This window comes from Myotis nattereri, assembly GCF_964212035.1.
Source record: "Myotis nattereri genome assembly, chromosome: 2".
NCBI lineage: Eukaryota > Metazoa > Chordata > Mammalia > Chiroptera > Vespertilionidae > Myotis > Myotis nattereri.
The window spans coordinates 214,436,106-214,455,116 of NC_138076.1; the positions used below are offsets into that span (position 1 = coordinate 214,436,106).

Consider the following 19,011-nt stretch of genomic DNA (forward strand, 5'->3'; position numbering starts at 1 on the left):
CAGGTGAGGGGACAATTTGAATATTAGCCTTTTATTATATAGGATTCTTGATTTTAGAGAGAAAGGGAGAGTGAGAGAGACATCCATGTGAGAGAGAAACATCATTCAGTTGCCTCCCATATGCACCCCAACCAGGGATCGAACCCACAACCTGGGCATGTGACCTGACTGGGAATCAAACTGGTGACTTTTCGGTGCATGGGACAATGTCCAACCACTGAGCCACACCAGCCAGAGCTCGGCCTGACTTTTCATAATACATATTTACTATGGTTTTTCTTCTTTTAAAAAATATTTTATTATTTATTTATTTTTATTGTATAATCTTCACCCGAGGATATTTTTCCATTGATCTTTTTTTAGAGAGAGTAGAAGAGAGAGGGAAAGACAGACAGAAACACCGATGTGAGAGAAACACATTGATTGGTTGCCTCCTGCAGAGGCCCCAACCAGGGCTGGGGCCAGGGAGGAGCCTGCAACCGAGGTACGTGCTCTTGACCAGAATTGAACCTGGGACCCTTCGGTCTTCAGGCCCACGCTCTATCCACTGAGCGACACCGACTAGGGCTACTGTACGTTCTTCTTAAAAGGTGTGAACGAGGCGGAGAAGACTCCCACCGGGGTGCCCTATGGCGGCCCCTCGAGGGCTGACGCTGAGTAGGGGGCAGGTGACCCGGGCAGACTTCCTCTAGAGCAGCGGTTCTCAACCTTCCTAACGCCGCGACCCTTCAATACAGCTCCTCATGTTGTGGTGACCCCAACCATAAAATTATTGTCGTTGCTATTTCATAACTGGAATTTTGCTACTGTTATGAATTGTAATGTAAATATCTGATATGCAGGATGTATTTTCATTGTTACAAATCGGACATAATTAAAGCATAGTGATTAATCACAAAAACAATATGTAATTATAGATGTGTTTTCCGATGGTCTTAGGCGACCCCTGTGAAAGGGTCGTTCGACCCCCAAAGGGGTCGCGACCCACAGGTTGAGAACCGCTGGGTCAGAGGCTGTGGGGATTTTGGAAACCCCAGAGAACGTGCCTCGAGGTGCATGTGTTCAGTCTCTTCGCTGAGAGCAACCCAGTCCTGCTTTCCTTGAGCCCAGAAAACACCCCGTGTTCCAGGAAGGAGCACAGGCCTGGCTGCGGGCCGCGCCCTCACCAGCGGGAGCCCCGCGACGGCTCGCTGTGCTTGTGTTTCAGTACGTGAAGTGGACCAACGACGCGGCTCTCGGGGGCATCGAGGGCTGCCTGGCGAAGCTGAAGGCGGCAGACCCGACCTTCGGTGAGTGACACTCCCTGGGCTGGGCCCCGGGTCGCGGCTGGCAGTGCCCGGCCGGGCATTTGCACGGAGGGGGTGGGAGGGGCTAGTCAGTGTTGTGTTGTGGTTGGAATACCAGCTGCTCCCATGGCGATGCCGGGTCTGGAGAAGGCACCTTTCCCCCTAATTGGACGCCCATTCTCCAAAAAAGACACTGATCCCATTTCTCAGATGAGAACGAGGTTTGGAGAAAGAGGGGTTCCTCTGCCCTGGCTGGTCCGCTCAGTGGTTAGAGCGTCGGCCTGCGGACCAAAGGCTTTCTGGTTCCATTCCCGGTCAAGGGTGCATACCTTGATTGTGGGTTCAGCCCCCAGCCCCAGTCAGGGAGCGTGCAGGAGGCATCCAATCACTGTGTCTCCCTCACCCCGATGTCTCTCTCTCTCCCCTCCCTCTCTCCCTCCACTCTGTCTGAAAATCAATGGGAAAAATATTCTCAGCTGAGGATTAAATTTTTAAAAAGTTTCAGCTGGTGAGGGGGTGCTCCAGACACGCACTCCCCAGTTGCCCTCATGAGGCAGATGTTTGTGGGGTGCAGGATGCTTTCAGGGTGTGGCCTACAGGTGGGGGTGAGGGCCCGGCTGAGCTCTGCACTCTGGTGGGGGCACAGCGCACTGCCCACCTGCGCCCGCTTGCCCCTCCTGGGACGTGGGCTGCTCATTTCACATGTGGGGCAGGGCAGGGCGGGCCATGCGAGTCACCAGCTGCCCCCCACCTTTTCACCAGCCATGGGCCACGCCATCGCCAACGGCCTGGTGCTGATTGGCACCGGGAGCTCCGTGCGGCTAGACCGAGAGCTGGCGCTGGCGGTGAGGAACATGGTGGAGATGTCCAAAGCCCAGCCGCTGACGCCGAGGGAGCGGCTGCACGTGTCTGCGGTGGAGGCTTTCGCCAAGGGGTGAGGAGCGACCGGCTGGGGCTGGGGCTGGGGCTGGCGCTCCGAGGCCTGGGGGCAGTGCCACAGGCTGCCCGGGGTGATTGCCCCGCCTCCCAGCCTCTGATCGACACTCACCTGCTGCCCGCTGCCCTGTCCCGGGGACCGTGAAGGAGGGAGGAGCTGGCCAGGGTCCCCGTAGGGCTTTCAAAGCAGCTCACTGTTTCATTCAATAAATTGGTTATTATTTTCTTACAAAAATAATATGACCACATTAGAGAAACAAATAAGAGATAGAAGAGAAACCTTCCCCCTTTGCCTACCCGCTCTTCGAGCATCTGCCCACAGCACCTGCTCTCCCCGCCACTGCCCCTGCCAGCAGCGTTGGAGCCGGAGCCCGTGTCCGGGCGGCCTGGTCTGCTCAGGCCGGGGAGACGCCCGCAGAGCGAGGCCACCTGAGCTGCTGTGCAGGTTCTGGAAGCGACAGAGAAAGGCTGCCCTGGCTCCCTGGGGGGGTCAGTGCCCGCGGACAGAGGAAGCTGCCCAGGACCCCGGGGGGTCAGTGCCGGGGCTTAGCGCTGGCTGGGCTTCTGCCCCCAGGCCTCCCGCGCCGGTTCCTGGTCTCCACGGACATTGCCTGGGGCCGCTTGTTAAGCCAGTGCTCCCGTCTGGTTTGAATTCAGGAGAACAACCACCCACTGGGTGATTGATTCTATGGGCCACAAGCCGACGTAGATACGTCTATTCGTACAGTTGAGTCCTCGCTAATGTCAGTGGTACGTTCCGTGACTTTAAACAAAGGGACACGTAACAAAGCCAGTTTCACCGCAGGCATCTCGATAGACAAGCGCCACCTTCCCACAGCATCCTGTCCGTGTTAATAGGACACCAGCCCTGCCACGTGGCTCCGTGGCTGAGTGTCGGCCTATGAACCACGAGGTCACGGTTCGATTCCCAGTCAGGGCACAGGCCCGGGTCGTGGGCTCGATCCCCAGTGTGGGGCGTGCAGGAGGCAGCCGATCAGTGATTCTCATTATTGATGTTTCTCTCCCTCCCTCCCTCTGAAATCATAAAAAAATTTCTTTAAAAGAACATTGAACAGAACGATGTCATTGAAAGACCTGCCATGTGTGTGTGCATGTGTGTATGTGTGTGCACACATGTGCACACACGTGTGCATGTGTGTGTGTGTGTGTGTGTGAGCGTGTGTGGCCAGTGCGGGGCAGACTGCGGAGCTGGCAGGAAGCGATGCTCTCCCCCCCGCAGGTGGGCTGTGTCCCTGTCGCTGAGAACCCGCGCTCTCCTCCCAGGAACTTCCCCGGAGCCTGCGAGCTGTGGGAGCAGATTCTCCGGGACCACCCCACGGACATGCTGGCCCTCAAGTTCTCCCATGACGCCTACTTCTACCTGGGCTACCAGGAGCAGATGCGAGATTCTGCCGCCCGAGTCTACCCCTTCTGGACACCCGGCGTCCCCCTGAGCAGGTGCGTGCCGTTGGCAACCACATCATTTCCTGCCGCGTCTCCCTCCCCTGCCCTGAGCTGGGGCCAGGCTCCTGGCCCTCCCCCCAAGGTGAGGCCACGGTGGCTCTTCTGGTTTCCTCACGCGCCGTCTCGCCACCCGGGAGTGAGGCGGCACATTGCGCAGTCAGCCCAGGGGAGTTGGCCGTGGCAATGAGCCTGCTGCAGACCTGGTCCTCCAGGGCGACCACAGCGAGGTCTCTGCTCATCATGCCCCCGCCCGTCCCAGGCGGCCGGTGCTGTGCCCTGCGGGGCCACCCTCTGGGACCCCGGGTGGTGGAGCACCTGCTCTCGGACACACCAAGAGCGGAAGGAGCTCTCCTGAGGGACTCATGAGGGTGCCGACGCGCTCAGAGCAGCGGGGCCCACTGGGGCCCACACCCCACGGGCGGCAGTTTGATTGTTAAGGGGGCAGTTCGAGGATGAGTTATTAACAGTGAGTTTTGTGCATTTCTTATGGTTCTAGGGGCCTCCTATGCAGCCTATAAGTATATATTGTGGCGTATTTCTGCATTTCAGTTCTCTATTATACGTTTTGAAACTTTATTTGCTGTTTTTCACATCACCTCGTATTATTATTATCTTAACAATTTCTTAGTGATTCCTTAGTGAAATGCCCTTTTGTTCTTTTCTTTTTCTCTCTCATGGACGCCACGTTCTTTGGAAGCTTGTTTAGACCAAGTGAATGGCCTTTCAGGCTTCCTCCACGTGCATAGGGGTCACTTTTTGAATAATAAGAATTCTAGGTCACGGAGAGGGAGCATCAGGAGTTAGAGATGCTCAGTGGGGCGTGGCCTAAAAAGGGTGGGGACCACTGGCTCAGAGTCATTGGCCAGAGCCGGCCACCCTTCCAGGAACCCAGCAAGCGCAGCTCTGCGGTGGCTCGGAGGGGAGGGGTGGGGGCGGAGGGGTAGACGGACCTGTGAACAGCCCGAGTGACACCGCACAGGGTCGCCTCCATTGCAGCTTCTTGCTGTTGTGTTTGTTAATCCTCACCCGAGCATATTTTTCCATTGATTTTTAGAGAGAGTGGAAGGGAAGGAGAGAGAGAGAGAGAGAGAGATGAGAGACATCGATTGTTTGGTTGCCTCCTGCATGTGTCCCAACCGGGGCTGGGGATCGAGCCTGCCAGGCAGCTCCATGCCTTGACTGGGAATTGAACCTGCGGCCCTTCGGTGCGCAGGCCAACACCCTAACCATGGGCCACACTGGCAGGGCTTCGTCGCCCCTTAACCAGAGGATTGTGGTGAAGGTCAAACAGATGAATGGACTGAAGAGCCGTGTGAGTGAGGGTTCTCCAGAGAAACAGAACCAGTGCCACGTGCGCACCTGTATTCATGGTGCTTACACGTGTCTGCAAGCGTCAGCCTCCGTGTCTGCGTACGTGTAGAGACATGGATTGTACGGCCTTGGCTCCAGCTCTTGGCGGCTGGCGAGTCCCAGGCCGCAGGGCAGCGCAGTCGGGAAAGTCGGGGAGCGCACTGGGTCGCCGTCTCTGGGGAGGCCGCTTCCTTCCTCCCCTGGGAGGTCAGTCTCGGCTCGAAAACCTTCGCCTGATGCGGCGAGGCCCACCCACACCCACCCGTGGAGCGTCATCTGCTGATTTACATGTCAGCCGCGTACAGGCAGGACCGTCACAGCAGCACCTAGATCGCCTCTGACCCGACGACGACGCGCCGTGGCCCTGCCGAGGTGACATCAGCGTAACCGTCCCGGAGCCGGTAGAGGCTGCCGGCCGCGAGCATCCCGTGCACGCTTAGCTGTTGGCGGTGGCAGGACCCCAAGAAGAGCCCGTGAATATTTAAAGGCAAAGTCGGAAGCCAGGGCTCCAGAACGCTGCTTCCGTGGAGAGTAAAGCCGGAGTTCCCCTGTCCACGGAGACACGACCACACCCGAGCCGCAGACAGAAGCTCGGTGGTTCTCTCTCGCCCCCGCGGAATCCCGCAGCAGCGCAGGAAGAGCGCGGGAGCTCGGTGGGGAGCTCGGTGGGGAGCTGGGTGGGGAGCTGGGTGGGGAGCTGGGTGGGGAGCTGGGTGGGGAGCTCGGTGGGGAGCTCGGTGGGGAGCTGGGTGGGGAGCTCGGTGGGGAGCTCGGTGGGGAGCTCGGTGGGGAGCTGGGTGGGGAGCTGGGTGGGGAGCTCGGTGGGGAGCTGGGTGGGGAGCTGGATGGGGAGCTCGGTGGGGAGCTCGGTGGGGAGCTCGGTGCCGGCGGTGACGGGGCGAGGAAGGCACGGTTAGTCAGCGCTGTGTCGCCCAGCCCGTGCTCGGCGGGGCCCGGGCGAGAGCCAGTTGGACAGACGGGGCCCCGCCTCCAGGAGCTGGGGTCTGAGGAGAAGCTGCTGACAGCCCGCGGTCACCACGGCTCCCGGGGCTGTCCCTGAGCTGTCCCTCCTCGCGGGCAGCCCCCCGCGGGCAGGAGGGAAAAGGCCCTTGCCGCGCCCGTGGGAACCTTGGCATCCTGGGCGGTGGGATGTGAATTGCAGAGGGTCCAGCAGGGAGACAGGGGTTGGGTTGGGAGCCGTCACGCAGATGATAAAGGTCACGCCGCCTCTCCCCAGCCAGGGCATCCGCTCGCTGGGACCCCGCACGCGGCGTGGTGCCTGGCACAGGGCCAGTGGACCAGCTCCTGGCACTGCCAGAACCGCGGCCACAGGCTGGGAGGCTTAAAACCACAGATTCATTCTCTCTCCGCTACGGAGGCCGCGGTCCGAAATCCAGGGGCCGGGGGCCCGTCGAAGGCTCTAGGGGAGGGTCCCCGGCTCACGGCTGCGCTACCCGTCCCTGCCCGGTCCTCACGCGGGTCTGTCCTGTGTGTGTCTGTGTCGAGCTTCGCTCTCCTTTCGCGTGCTATCAGGGCACCAGCCATCGGGTTTGGGACCCACCTCCTGGCGTGACCACATCCGCACACACCCGACTCCGCGCTAGGACACGTGTGCACACGGGTGTGTGGGGGCACATCGGCCCGCGCAGGTCGTGCTGAGGGTTGAACGGTGCCGGTCCCGTTTTTAAAAAGGACTTTCGCTCTCTCTTCAGCTACGTGAAAGGCATCTACTCGTTCGGGTTGATGGAAACCAACCTCTACGACCAGGCGGAGAAGCTCGCCAAAGAGGTGGGTGGCTCCCCGAGGTGCCGGCCTCAGGGCTGGCATCCATGGGGCAGGGCACGAGGACCCGCTCATGGGTGACCCTGGCCAGGCTCCCCCTCTGCGCCCGTTTCCTCGAGGATTCGGGGGTGAAGGGCTCGCGGTAACAGCAGCTGCCACCGGTCACCAGCGCCTCCCACGGTTTGGCCCACGGAGCCACGAAGCACAAACTACCTCCATAAGCGAGGAAGGCGAGCAAGGCCAGGGAGGCCGCCCCTCGCTCCGGTGGCACAGAGGGCGGCCCTGGCACCGCTCTGTCTGCCTCCAGAGCCCGCCTGACCCTGCGGGAGCCAGAGCTTGGGAGGCCGGGAGTGTATGGAAATGCGGGTGCTCCCACCTCGGACCTCACTACTGTCACTAATGTCACTGGGGGAGATGAGCCACAATTGGAGCGGAGGCTGCTCTGGTGGCCCTGGCTGGGGGGCTGGGGGCTGGGGGGCAGGGTCCCGCGGCCAACACTTCCCTCAGGCTTGCCCTGGCAGGGGGAAGACGGCTGGGTGGTCCCGGGCCAGCCTCAGTCCCATCTGTGAAATGGGTGTGACAGCCCTTGGGATCCTGCAGGGGGTCAGCAGGTCTGGCCTTCGGGCCATTCTTGTTTGAGGCTGAGCCCAGTCCCCACGCCGGCCCCACCTGATGTCCGGCCTCCAGCTCAGGCCACGTGTGCAGAACTCGAGCCGCAGCCTGACTGATCCGCCCCGTCTTTCCCGCCCCCCAGGCGTTGTCTGTGACCCCCACGGACGCGTGGTCGGTGCACACCGTGGCCCACATTCACGAGATGAAGGCGGAGGTCAAGGCCGGGTTGGACTTCATGCAGCGCTCGGAAGCCCACTGGAAGGTAGGCGTCGGGCCGCGGTCATCTGCCCAGACAGGTTGTGGACAGAAGTGACGGGTGCAGCTTGGTCGCGGGAACTTGTGTTTGGGGAGGCGTTTCTGTCCAGCCACAGTGTCCCCTGGGCCAGTATCTTGCAGGTGACTCTAGAGTCGGTCCTGGCCTGAGGCATTTGGGGTGAAAGGAATGGACAGGAAGTGCCCAGGGAAAGGAGCCTGGCAGGGCGGGAACCATGAGGGCTCCGCATGGCACCCAGGGGTGGGCTCAGGGAGCGCTGGCCGCAGGGCGTGGGTGAGGGCGAGGGAGGGTCTGCAGGGCTGGCCTGGGGGCGGGCGTCCTGTGGGGCAGGGCTGGACCTCCCTGCCCCCTCCTGGCGTCCCGGCCGTGGTGGCTCAGAGGTTGCCCTCCATGTGCACCTGTTGTCCTGGGCTTGCGTCTGGCACGGCCTGGCCACCTGTCCAGGTGCGGTGGCTGCCCTGCCCTTCTCTTTGCCGTGTGGGCTCCCCAGGGCGCTGCTGGCCAGGACAGAGGGCCTCTGCCCGGGCTGGACCGAGCGGCGGGCGCTCAGTGACGGCGCAAACCGCGGAAGCACCAGGAACCGGGCGCAGGGGCTGCGTCCGTGGCGGCTCCCGGCCTGGGACGTGCCTGTGGGAAGGACAGGTGGCCCTGACTCCCCAGGATTAGAATTAGGGGGGGTGTTTCTATGGGGCCATGGAGCCTTATTGATTTATTTTCGTTGTTAATCCTCCCCGAGGATATTTTTCCATCAATTTTTAGAGAGAGTGGAAGGGAGGGGGAGAGACAGAGAGAGAGACATCGATGGGAGAAAGACATCGATGAGTTGCCTTCCACACGCGCCCGACCAGGGCCGAGGTCGAGCCTGCAGCTGAAGTAGGTGCCCTTGGCCCTGAATGGAACCCCGGACCCCGGGCCTGCGGCTGGCGCTCACCCACTGAGATACGCGTGATAAAGCTCATGAGACGCTGGGCACTTGATCGGAGAACAGGCTCGTGTCGGTGGTCGCCCGAGCGCGGGCTGGGCGGTCCCCGAGCACCTTTAGGGTGGGTCGCGCTGAGCCGGGGGGCCGGGGGTCAGTGCGTGGGATACATGCATCCGACGGAGGGCGTTTCCGACGGAGGGTGGTTTCCTGGTGTGGCCCCCCGTCTGTCAGGGGCCTCCGTGACGACAGGGAGCGACGCTGGCTTCTCGGCAGCGGTGCGGGCGGCAGGCAGACGGTGACAGTGAGAGCTGTGAGCCCCTGCGCTCACACTCAGGTCTTCCGAAGGGTCCCCCAGCTCCGGGGACAGGAGAGCCTGGGGGGCCCCTGCAGGACCTGCCTCGGGCTCCCCATGCAGATACTGACTGCTGGTTCCGGGGAGCCCTGGGTCTGGGAGTGGGGGAGCAGCATGCAGCCCCTCCCGGCTGGGCCAGGGCTTGTCCAGGCAGAACGGAGGGAGGCGGGGGGTGGAGGGGCCCGGCCGGGGCGTTCAGCTCCTTCCGTAAACATGTCTCCCGGGACCCTGCTTTTGCTGGCTTGGCTCTGTCCTGGGCGTGAACATGACCCTCTGAGCCTCGGGGTCCTCCTCTTACACCTGCTGCGGTGACAGCTCTGAAGCCCTGGCCCCACGCGAGCTCCCTTGGGTGTTGGTTCCAAACATATGAGATGAGGCGGCTCAGGCTCCCGGGGTCGACTCCCGACCGGCTGGCGTCACCTGCCGTCTGCGCCTGTCCCCTGCCGTGTCTGCTGGCGGCCTCCAGCCTGGCCGGGCAGCTCTGGAAGGGACAGTGTGGCCTGGGATGCGCTTTCCTCCTCCAGCCACTGTCCCTGGCTGTGTGCTGGCCCTGTGGACCCCGCTGAGAGCCCAGCCTGGACTTCTCGGTCCTCAGAAGACCTGGTCAAGCGCAGTGAGCAGGCTCCCGGCAGCCCACGGGCCACCCAGGCCAGGGCCCGCGGGGGAGTGAGTACCCAGGGAGGCATCTGACCGAACTGGGCTTGAGGGGACGTGGTCAGGGAAGGCTTCCTGGCGAAGGCAGCCTTTGAGCTGGGTGATGAAGGATGTGTAGGAGTCTGCAGGTGAAGCAGGGGGAGCGGGCGGTGCCCCAGCCAAGGGCCAGCCTGAGCAGAGACACCAATTGGTAACTGATGGAATTACACATCTCGGTTGTCTCTGAAACCCCAGGGTCGGAGAGGGGGCGGCAGCTTGCGTCCTCAGCACAGGTGCAGAGAGGCCAGGGGCCATGGAGGCGCTGCCAGGCCCTTTCCAGGGGACGGAGGTGGTGCCCGCGAGGAGGAGGCGGCTGCACGGCAGGCGGTAGAAGGAAGGGCTGGCGTCCAGGCGTCCGCCTGCCCCCCCTGCTGGGGGCTCACCAATCCCTGCAGGAGTTCCCTGGCTCCCTGGCCCTGGCGGCTTGGTCAGGTGCCCTGCACAGGGTGGACAGGGTGGGCCCAGTGCTGGGTGGACACGGTGGGCCCTGCACAGGTGGACACGGTGGGCCCTGCGCTGGGTGGACATGGTGGGCCCTGCACAGGTGGACACGGTGGGCCCTGCGCAGGTGGACACGGTGGGCCCTGTGCCGGGTGGACACGGTGGGCCCTGCACAGGTGGACACGGTGGGCCCTGCGCTGGGTGGACATGGTGGGCCCTGCACAGGTGGACACGGTGGGCCCTGCGCAGGTGGACACGGTGGGCCCTGTGCTGGGTGGACACGGTGGGCCCTGTGCTGGGTGGACACGGTGGGCCCTGCACAGGGTGGATACGGTGGGCCCTGCACAGGGTGGACACGGTGTGCCCTGCACAGGGTGGATACGGTGGGCCCTGCGCTGGGTGGACACGGTGGGCCCTGCACAGGGTGGATACGGTGGGCCCTGCACAGGGTGGACACGGTGTGCCCTGCACGGGTGGACACGGTGGGCCCAGTGCAGGGTGGACACGGTGGGCCCAGTGCAGGGTGGACACGGTGGGCCCAGTGCCGGGTGGACACGGTGGGCCCAGTGCCGGGTGGACACGGTGGGCCCTGCACAGGTGGACACGGTGGGCCCAGTGCCGGGTGGACACGGTGGGCCCAGTGCCAGGTGGACACGGTGGGCCCAGTGCCGGGTGGACACGGTGGGCCCTGTGCCGGGTGGACACGGTGGGCCCAGTGCCGGGTGGACACGGTGGGCCCTGTGCCGGGTGGACACGGTGGGCCCTGTGCCGGGTGGACACGGTGGGCCCTGCACCGGGTGGACACGGTGGGCCCTGTGCTGGGTGGACACGGTGGGCCCTGCACAGGGTGGACACGGTGGGCCCTGTGCTGGGTGGACACGGTGGGCCCAGTGCTGGGTGGACACGGTGGGCCTTGCACAGGGTGGACACGGTGGGCCCTGTGCTGGGTGATTTCCTGTTCACTTCACCCCACACAAGGCAGGTGGGTGAGGAGCTGAGTGACCCCTGCTTCTCTGCTTCCTCGCTCAGGCTGACCCGTGGCCGGCTCCCCGGCCTCAGTCTCCTCAGCAAGCGCAGGCATCGACCCGCCGTCCCTGGCGCTGAAGGAGGCGGCGTGGGAACACGGGCTCAGACCGGCCTCCGAGCGGCGCCCGGGAAGTGTTCCCACACTCCAGGGTGTGGGGCCTACAGAAGCCAACATCCGGGCCTTTCTCCCAGGGGCTGTGGAGTGTTTCCGATTCTCTCCTCTCTCCCCAGGGCTCGGACATGCTTGCTTGTCACAACTACTGGCACTGGGCTTTGTATCTGATTGAAAAGGTAAGACGCCTGGCGTGTTTCCCGTGAAGCTGTCCGGAGAGAGACACGCTTTTCGCCCTTCGCTGCCCGCACATCCCGCGGAGCCGTACTGTGTGTTTGCACATTTATTTATTATCCTCACCCGAGGACATTTTCCCCATTGGTTTTTTTTTTTTTTTTTTTTTTTTGAGAGTGGAAGGGAGGAAGGAGGGGGGAGAGAGAGACACATCGATGTGAGAGAGACACCTCGATCGGCTGCCTTCCATTTGCACCCTGACCGGGGCCGGGGATCGAGCCTGCAACCGAGGTACACGCTCTGGACGGGAATTGAACCCGAGACCCTTCGGTCCACGGGCCAATCCCTCTCCATCGAGCCAGGCCGGCCGGGCTGTGCGCACGCCTTTAAAGGGTGTCCCAATGTGGGAGAGGCTGCGTGGTTTTGATAGCTTTTCGGGCCTGAACCACCTACGGCACCGGCACCGCCTGCACTTGGAGACCAGCCGTGTCGTGTGCAGCCTGCGGCCACGCCTCAGACCAAGTGTCCCTGTTGCTGGGTGACCTGCTGAGCCCAGGACGCTCCCGATGCGTTGCCCCAGGGGAGCCAGGTGGGGGGCCGCCTGGTCCCATCTGGTTCTGCCCCTGGCTCCACTCTAAGCTGCTCCTCAGAGAGACTGTGGACGCCCCCTAAGTGCCCGAAGAGGAGTGCTGGGGAGACGGGACCGGGCAGGGACACGGAGACCGCGGTGACACGCTGCCCAGTGGAGCGGTGATCACAGCCGTGTGTGCAGGGAGGAGCGCAGAGAGGAGACGAGGGGGTCCAGGAGGGAGCTGGCCGCAGGCGGACAAGCGCTTGTAGGAAGAATGTGCTGTGACAGCGTCCCCTTAGCAGCGAGGCCGCGTCCGTCTCCTGTGACCGGACGCGCAGGCCAGGGCAGAGGCGGCCGAGGCTCCCACCCCCAGGTCCGCACCAGGCGCGCCCAGCCCTCCGTAGCGCGGGGGCCCTCGTGGCGCGTTCCCCGTTCATTCCTCCGATCACACCTCGCCTCTCGGCAGTAACCACCGGAACTTCGCTTTTCCAGGGCGAGTATGAGGCCGCGCTGACCATTTACGACGACCACGTAAGTCCCTGTTGGCACACGGTTCGGTTTATTGCGGCAATTTGGCTTGTCGTCTCTAGACCTTTGAGCCCATCACGGCTGCCCCGGCCGGAAACAGCCAACCGCCGGAGGGGAACCAGTCTGTGTAAGACCCGGCGAACTACCGGGCCTTGTGGCGGGGTGAAGACGGTGGGTGGGCAGTGCCCCCTTGCGGGCATTGGTGGAATTACACCTTGGTGGTCTCTGAAATCCCAGGCTCTTCTCCATTGATCCGATAGGAATTTTTTATTGTGGAAAAACGTATGGAACCTAAAACCGGCCATTTTGACCAGCTTTAGGTGTCCAGGTTGGTGGCATCGAGTCCGTTCGCATCGATGTGCATCTGGCCCACCACTGTCTCCAGAACTTCATCTTCTCAACTCACGCCCGGTGCTCCCTGAGCACTAACTCCCCACACCTCTCCCCGGCCCCTAGGTGTGCTTTTAAAAAATGCCTTTTTATTGATTTCAGAGAGGAAGGGAGAGGGGGGACCCCAATGATGAGAGAGAACCATGAATCGGCTGCCTCCTGCACGCCCCACACTGGGGACTGAGCCCGCAACCTGGGCCTGTGCCCCGACCGGGAATGAAACTGTGACCTCCTGGTTCCTAGGTCGATGCTCAACCACTGAGCCACACCGGCCGGGCTAGATATGCTTCTCAGAGAATAAAAAGCCTGACTCCCAGCTCCAGGCAGCCCAGTACAGGCCTCAGGACAGAGGCCTGAGGTCAGACAAGTGCGTGGGGGCTGAGCTCCGGGGAAGACACTCGGGCCCTTTTCCTGAGGGGTCCTTCGCGCTGTCAGGGCTCATGGTGAGAGCGGAAGGGTGCCGAGAGCCGTGGGCCGCGAGGCGGAGACCAGCCAGCCTTCTAGAACCGCGGACGGGCAGACGCGGGCCCGGGAGCGGGGTCCACGGCTGGGGTGGGAGGTGGCGGATGCCGGGTCCGCACATGCTCCCCCAGGTCTGTGCCTGGTGTGGGGGGCAGGGAGGGGACGAGGGGGGTGGGGACTTGAGCTGCTGAGGCCTCGCCCACCCTGCCTTCCAGATCCTCCCCAGCCTGCGGGCCAGCGGCGCCATGCTGGACGTGGTGGACAGCTGCTCCATGCTGTACCGGCTGCAGATGGAAGGTGCCGGCTCCCTGCTCCCCCCTTGGTCCCCACCCTCCCCTCCTGCATGGTGAGGGGACAGGCCTCACCACCCTCCCCTCCCGCTGCAGGTCCCGGGACGCCCCTCCCCCCGCCCCAGCCACGGCCTTGGGCACGAGGGCTGTGCTGCCTCCCAGCTGCCTGAGCCTGGGACGAGGCGCCATGGCCCTTTCTCCCAGTTCCCACCACCTCCCGTGTGCAGGCCTCGGGCCCTGTGCCCAGGGTGGCACCTGCGCTCCCCACAGCCTGCCCACCAGGCCTGCGGGCACAGCTGGCACCTGGCCGCCTGTCTCTGGGCTGCCGCCTTTTCTAGAACAAGGGAAGGGAGAGTCCTCAGCCCCCTGAGGCTCAGAGCGGTTTCTCCACAGTCACCCACGCTCTGCAGGGAGCTGGGCGGGGCTGGCCCCAGCTCTGGGGCGACGGAGGCTCCCGGCCAGCTCTGCGCCCGATGGTTCTCCTCCCAGGCCCAGCAGAGCCGGCCTGGGCCCCTCCCGACCCTGGGTCAGCAGGACAGTGGGGGTGAGACCGGCAGGCGGGCAGGCCGCGGGGGGGGGGGGGGCGCGGCTCCCCGGTGGCGGTGAACGTGGCCGTGGAGGGTGCGCAGGGCTTGCCAGGCAGAGACGGGGACAGTGGTCCAGGCAGAGAGCGGCTCTCCAAAGCCCCCGGCACGGAGGCCGCAGCCACGGGCCAGTGAGGAGCTGGCCTTCCTCGGCCTCAGAGGAGCCGCTGAGCAGGGACAGACGGCTCGGGTCTGCTTTCCTTAGTTAATTTTAATATGTTTTTATTGATTTTTAGAGAGGGGAGGGGCGAGGCATAGAGGGAAAGAAACATCGATGAGAGGGAAACATCACCGATCCTGCACGCCCCCCACTGGCGACCCAGCCTGCAACCAGGGCATCCGCCCCGGCCGGGAGCCGAACCGTGACCTCTGGGTTCCTGGGTCGGTGCTCAACCACTGAGCCGCACCAGCCGGGCTCCAGTCCCCCTTTGAGAAGGAGCCTCTGAGCCGTGGGGGCTGAGCCAGGGGAAGCTGAGGCCAGAGGCTGAGGAAGGGGGAGGAGGCGGAGGAAACAGTGAGGAGGTGGGGAGGTCCTTGAGGGGCCCTGGGGATCGGGAGGGAGCGGACCCCTGCAGAGGCTGCCTCCTGGCTGTCCCGGTGGCAAGGCTGGGACCTGCAACCTGGTCTAGGGGAGGCCTGTGTCCCTGTCACCAAAACCGTCCAGAACGGTCGGGGGCAGGGCGAGGGCACAGCGGCCGCTCATCCCTCACGCGCAGAGTGGAGACACGCAGCCAGGTCCGGAATTGCCCAGGGCAACATCCCTGGTTGGAGGTGCCCGGGAGAAGGGGGAGCCCCCGGAGCCCCAGGGGGCAGAGGACAGGAGGGGTGGTGCCGGCGAGAGGGTCAGAGGGTCGGAAGCAGGGACTGTCCGGGGTGGAGAAATGGGGGCAAAGGCGGAAGAAGGCTGCTTACTTGGCAGGTTTTATCGAGCACCTGTTACGTATCAGGCACCCGACTGGCAATAGCGTGGGAAGCATTTACGAGGTGGTTCGGGGATCGATGGCTTTTACAATTAGCTTCCTGACGGATGCACTGATTGGCTTTACAACTGAATGAAGGGAACGTCGGGCGAAGGCCTCAGGCGAGTCCGGGCTCTGCTTGCTGCCCCCTCGGCCTTCCTCCGGGAGAAGGGTCCTAGGGCCCCACATGCGGGTGTGGGACGGGGCGCAGGAGCCTCACGCTCCTGGTGGTTTCCTCCCCGCGTCCTAGGGGTGTCTGTGGGCGAGCGGTGGCGGGATGTCCTGCCCGTGACCCGGGAGCACAGCCGCGACCACATCCTGCTGTTCAACGACGCCCACTTCCTGATGGCGTCCCTGGGTGCACGGGACGCCCAGACCACGCAGGAGCTGCTCACCACCCTGCAGGAGGCCAGCGAGTACGCGGGGCCAGGGCTCCGGGCGCCTCTGTGCGGGGAGGCCGGGGTGGGGTCCCGTTGTGAGCGCGGCCGTGGGGATGCGTCCAGGCCTGCTCCCAGCTGTGAGCCCAGGTGGGCACCCTCCATCCTCCAGGTGGGCAGCCCTGGGTGGGGGGGAGAGCCTCCTGTCACAGGGGCAGCCTCCCCCAGGGAGGTGGTGGAGTCCCCGAAGCACTTCTTTTTCCCGAGCCTCAGTTTCCCCGTGTGCAAACCGGGGACAGTGCGGCTGAGGCAGGCGGTGGGACAGCGACGCGCCTCGTGCAGGTTCCTGGCACTGGTGGGGCCACTGCCCGCCACCGTGGAGGCCAGAGGGAGCCTGGGGGGCAGGGCCTCGGCGGCGGGTCCTGGAGATGCAGCCAGGCCTGGCCTCCACCGGGAGGCTCTCGCCGGGGGGCGGGGCATGTGCCCCCTGTGGTCTGTCCTGAGGCCTGGTGGAGGGTGGCCTTGGCCACCGCTTGAGCTGGTCACCACCACGGCCGCTTGCCCTGCCCCTCTGCCAGGCGAGGTGCCCAGCGACAGGGAGCTGCCTGTACGCTCAGGGCCAGGACCATGGGCTGAGCAGGGGCGGAGCTGCGCTGTGACGGGCAGGCCCCTGACACCACCTTCGTGGCAGGTCCCCCGGCGAGAACTGCCAGCTCCGCCTGGCCCGCGACGTGGGGCTGCCCCTGTGCCAGGCCCTCGTGGAGGCCGAGCGCGGGAACCCCGACCGCGTCCTGGAGCTCCTGCTGCCCATCCGCTACCGCATCGTCCAGATCGGGGGCAGCAACGCGCAGGTGAGCCCGCCGCCCGCCCCGCCCGCCCCGCAGCCCGGCTCCGAGGGACGGAGCCCACAGCGTGGGGCGTCCTTACCTCCTCGCGCCCAACCCGCCCCGAGAGCGGGTGGCCTTCCGGAGGGGGGTGTCCTCCCTCACCCACGTCCGGGAGCCTGACCTGCCCGTGACCTTGCAGAGAGACGTCTTCAGCCAGCTGCTGATCCACGCGGCCCTGCAGTGCACCTCGGGCCCCCACAGGAACCTGGCCCGGTGAGTTCCTCGGGGTCTCAGGTCACAGCTCCCACACGGGGTCTCCCCGGGGCGTCCGGATGCTCAGCGGCCCCACCTCCCTGGGCCGGGGCGGTTCCCAGCTTTGAGGTTACGCAGACACCAGGCTCCGCTGCGTGGTCCTCCCTGTTGCCATGTCAGCGTGAAGGGCACAGCCCCTCCTCGTTCCGGCCACGCTGAGCTAGTTGCCCAGACACGCTGCCTCCCAGGCCCGGGGCCTTGCACGTGTGTGCCCTCCGCCTCGGGTACCGACCTCTGCCACCTGATGCCCCTACCAACCCTTCAGGCTTCAGTGCCCTTCTCCTTTCTGACCGGGCTGGTGCCAGGAGGCGGAGGGCAGGCAGGCCCAGCCCCCGCTGCCCAGAACTTGAGGCTGCCCCCTCCCGCAGCCTGGGAACGGGGGCTTCTTGTTCTCGGACCACGTCAGCCCCAGCCCAGCTGCCTGGGAGCTGCCTCAGGGCTGAGCGACCCATCGGGCCCCCACCTCCTTCTAGAAGGTTCCACCAACAGCCCCGTCTCTGTGTCTGCAGAAGCCTTCTGATGGAGCGGGACGCCTTGAAGCCCAACTCGCCCCTGACTGAGCGGCTCATGCGCAAGGCGGCCACTGTCCACCTCCTGCAGTGAGCCGGCCGGGCCCAGTGCAGAGCCGCCGGCGGCGGGCGTCCTAGCTCAGCAGCCACAGCGACAGGCCTGGGGAGTGGTCTGCAGCTTTAAACAGAGCCCTGGACCAGCGGCCTCACGGGAAGAGGGGATGTGACTGTATGTAGAGATGATTCAGAATCTCCTTCTAATCCTTGTTAAAGGCCAAGGCGCGTGCTCTGTGTCCACTGGCCTTGCAAATTGTATTTTCCCAGGGACCTTGCGCCTCCTGTTGTTCAAGGGTTGGAAGCTGGGGTAGGATGGGGGCCGGGGGGAGGGGAGGGGGCGTCTTCACAGCCCGGGGCACCCCACCCCAGGCTGCCCTTGGGGTCACCCTCATTGTCTTCGCATCCTCTCCCAGGCAGGTTAGGAGTGAGGGAACCAGAGGGGGCAGTGACTTGCCCAGGCCACAGCGAGTGGAGGCCCTGGCCCTCCTGGGGGAAGGGAGGGACCTCATCTCAGCCTCCCCTCCTCACGGGAGCACAGCCCGTGGGTGCCCTCCTGCCGCCCTGGCCACGTCCCGGGGGCATTTGGTGACATTGATGTGGGCTTGTCTCTCTTTATTCTGAACTGCATGTTGTGAAGGGGCCCCCACACATGGTTTCTAACATGGACTGTGACTTTGGTCAGACCAGCGGTTCTCAACCTGTGGGTCGCGGCCTCTTTGGCGGTCGTTTTCACGGGGGTCGCCTAAGACCATCCTGCATATCAGATATTTACATGACGATTCATCACAGTAGCAACATGACAGTGATGAAGTAGCAACGAAAATAATGTTATGGTTGGGTCACAACATGAGGAACTGTATTTAAAGGGCCAGAAGGTTGAGAACCACTGGGTCAGAGGAACAGAGCAGTGGAGCTGCCCGCTTTCTGGGGTGTGAGGGTTGAGCTCGGGCTGCCCTCTTGTGGCAAAAACCAAAGCATCGTGACATGTGGCTTCAATGTTCCTGCTTCCGGGGTTCATCTGGCCCCAGGTCCCCTGAGCCAGGAGGTTTCAGTTTAGTGTGCGGACAAAGCCGCCTGCCTGAGGTGAGCAGGACCCTCGAGGGGCTGGGAGATGACCCAACCCAGCCCCCTTTGAGGCCTCTCTCCAACCGGGCCTGAAGCAGGGCCATGCCTGCATTTCCCTGTTCCTTCGGCCAGTAAATCCTCCTCTTTCTAAAGCTAGAATGGCCCGGCAGACATGGCTCAGTGGTTGAGCGTTGACCTAGGAACCAGGAGGTCACGGTTCCATTTCCGGTGAGGGGCACATGCCCGGGTTGTGGGCTTGGTCCTCAGTAGGGGGCGTGCAGGAGGCAGCCGATCATGATTCTCTCATCATTGATGTCTCTACCGCTCTCTCCCTCTCCCTTCCTCTCTGAAGTCAATAAAAACACATTAAAGTAATAATAAAGCCAGTGTGACCCTGGTTGGTGTTTCCTACACCCAACGGCTCTTGGGTGTAGCTGGGATTTGCGCCTGGTCTGTCTGGCTCCATCTCTCCTCTCCAGTTAAGCAGGATCCTGAGCCAAAGATGACGGGACTCAGAACGGAACCCAGGATCAGAGACTCGGGAGGGAGAGGCAGGGGCCAGGGGCCCAGCACATCAGAACCTGGTGAGGGTGACGAGGGAGGCTGCAGAGGGAGACCCCAGATAGAAACGAGGTGTTGGGGTGCCAAGATAAGCC

At 63.6% G+C, this 19,011-nt stretch overlaps 1 protein-coding gene across 1 annotated transcript; it reads left to right on the forward strand.

Moving 5' to 3' along the window:
- The first annotated feature begins 1,213 nt into the window (after window positions 1-1,213).
- On the forward strand, window positions 1,214-18,743 carry TTC38 (tetratricopeptide repeat domain 38). The gene is made up of 12 exons (XM_081083770.1): window positions 1,214-1,289; window positions 2,049-2,220; window positions 3,507-3,680; window positions 6,749-6,824; window positions 7,573-7,692; window positions 11,370-11,429; window positions 12,488-12,526; window positions 13,591-13,672; window positions 15,459-15,624; window positions 16,277-16,436; window positions 16,612-16,685; window positions 17,234-18,743. Exons 2-12 carry the CDS (start codon window positions 2,051-2,053, stop codon window positions 17,325-17,327), a joined length of 1,215 nt encoding a protein of 404 aa, XP_080939896.1. The 5' UTR covers window positions 1,214-1,289; window positions 2,049-2,050; the 3' UTR covers window positions 17,328-18,743.
- Window positions 18,744-19,011: the final 268 nt, after the last annotated feature.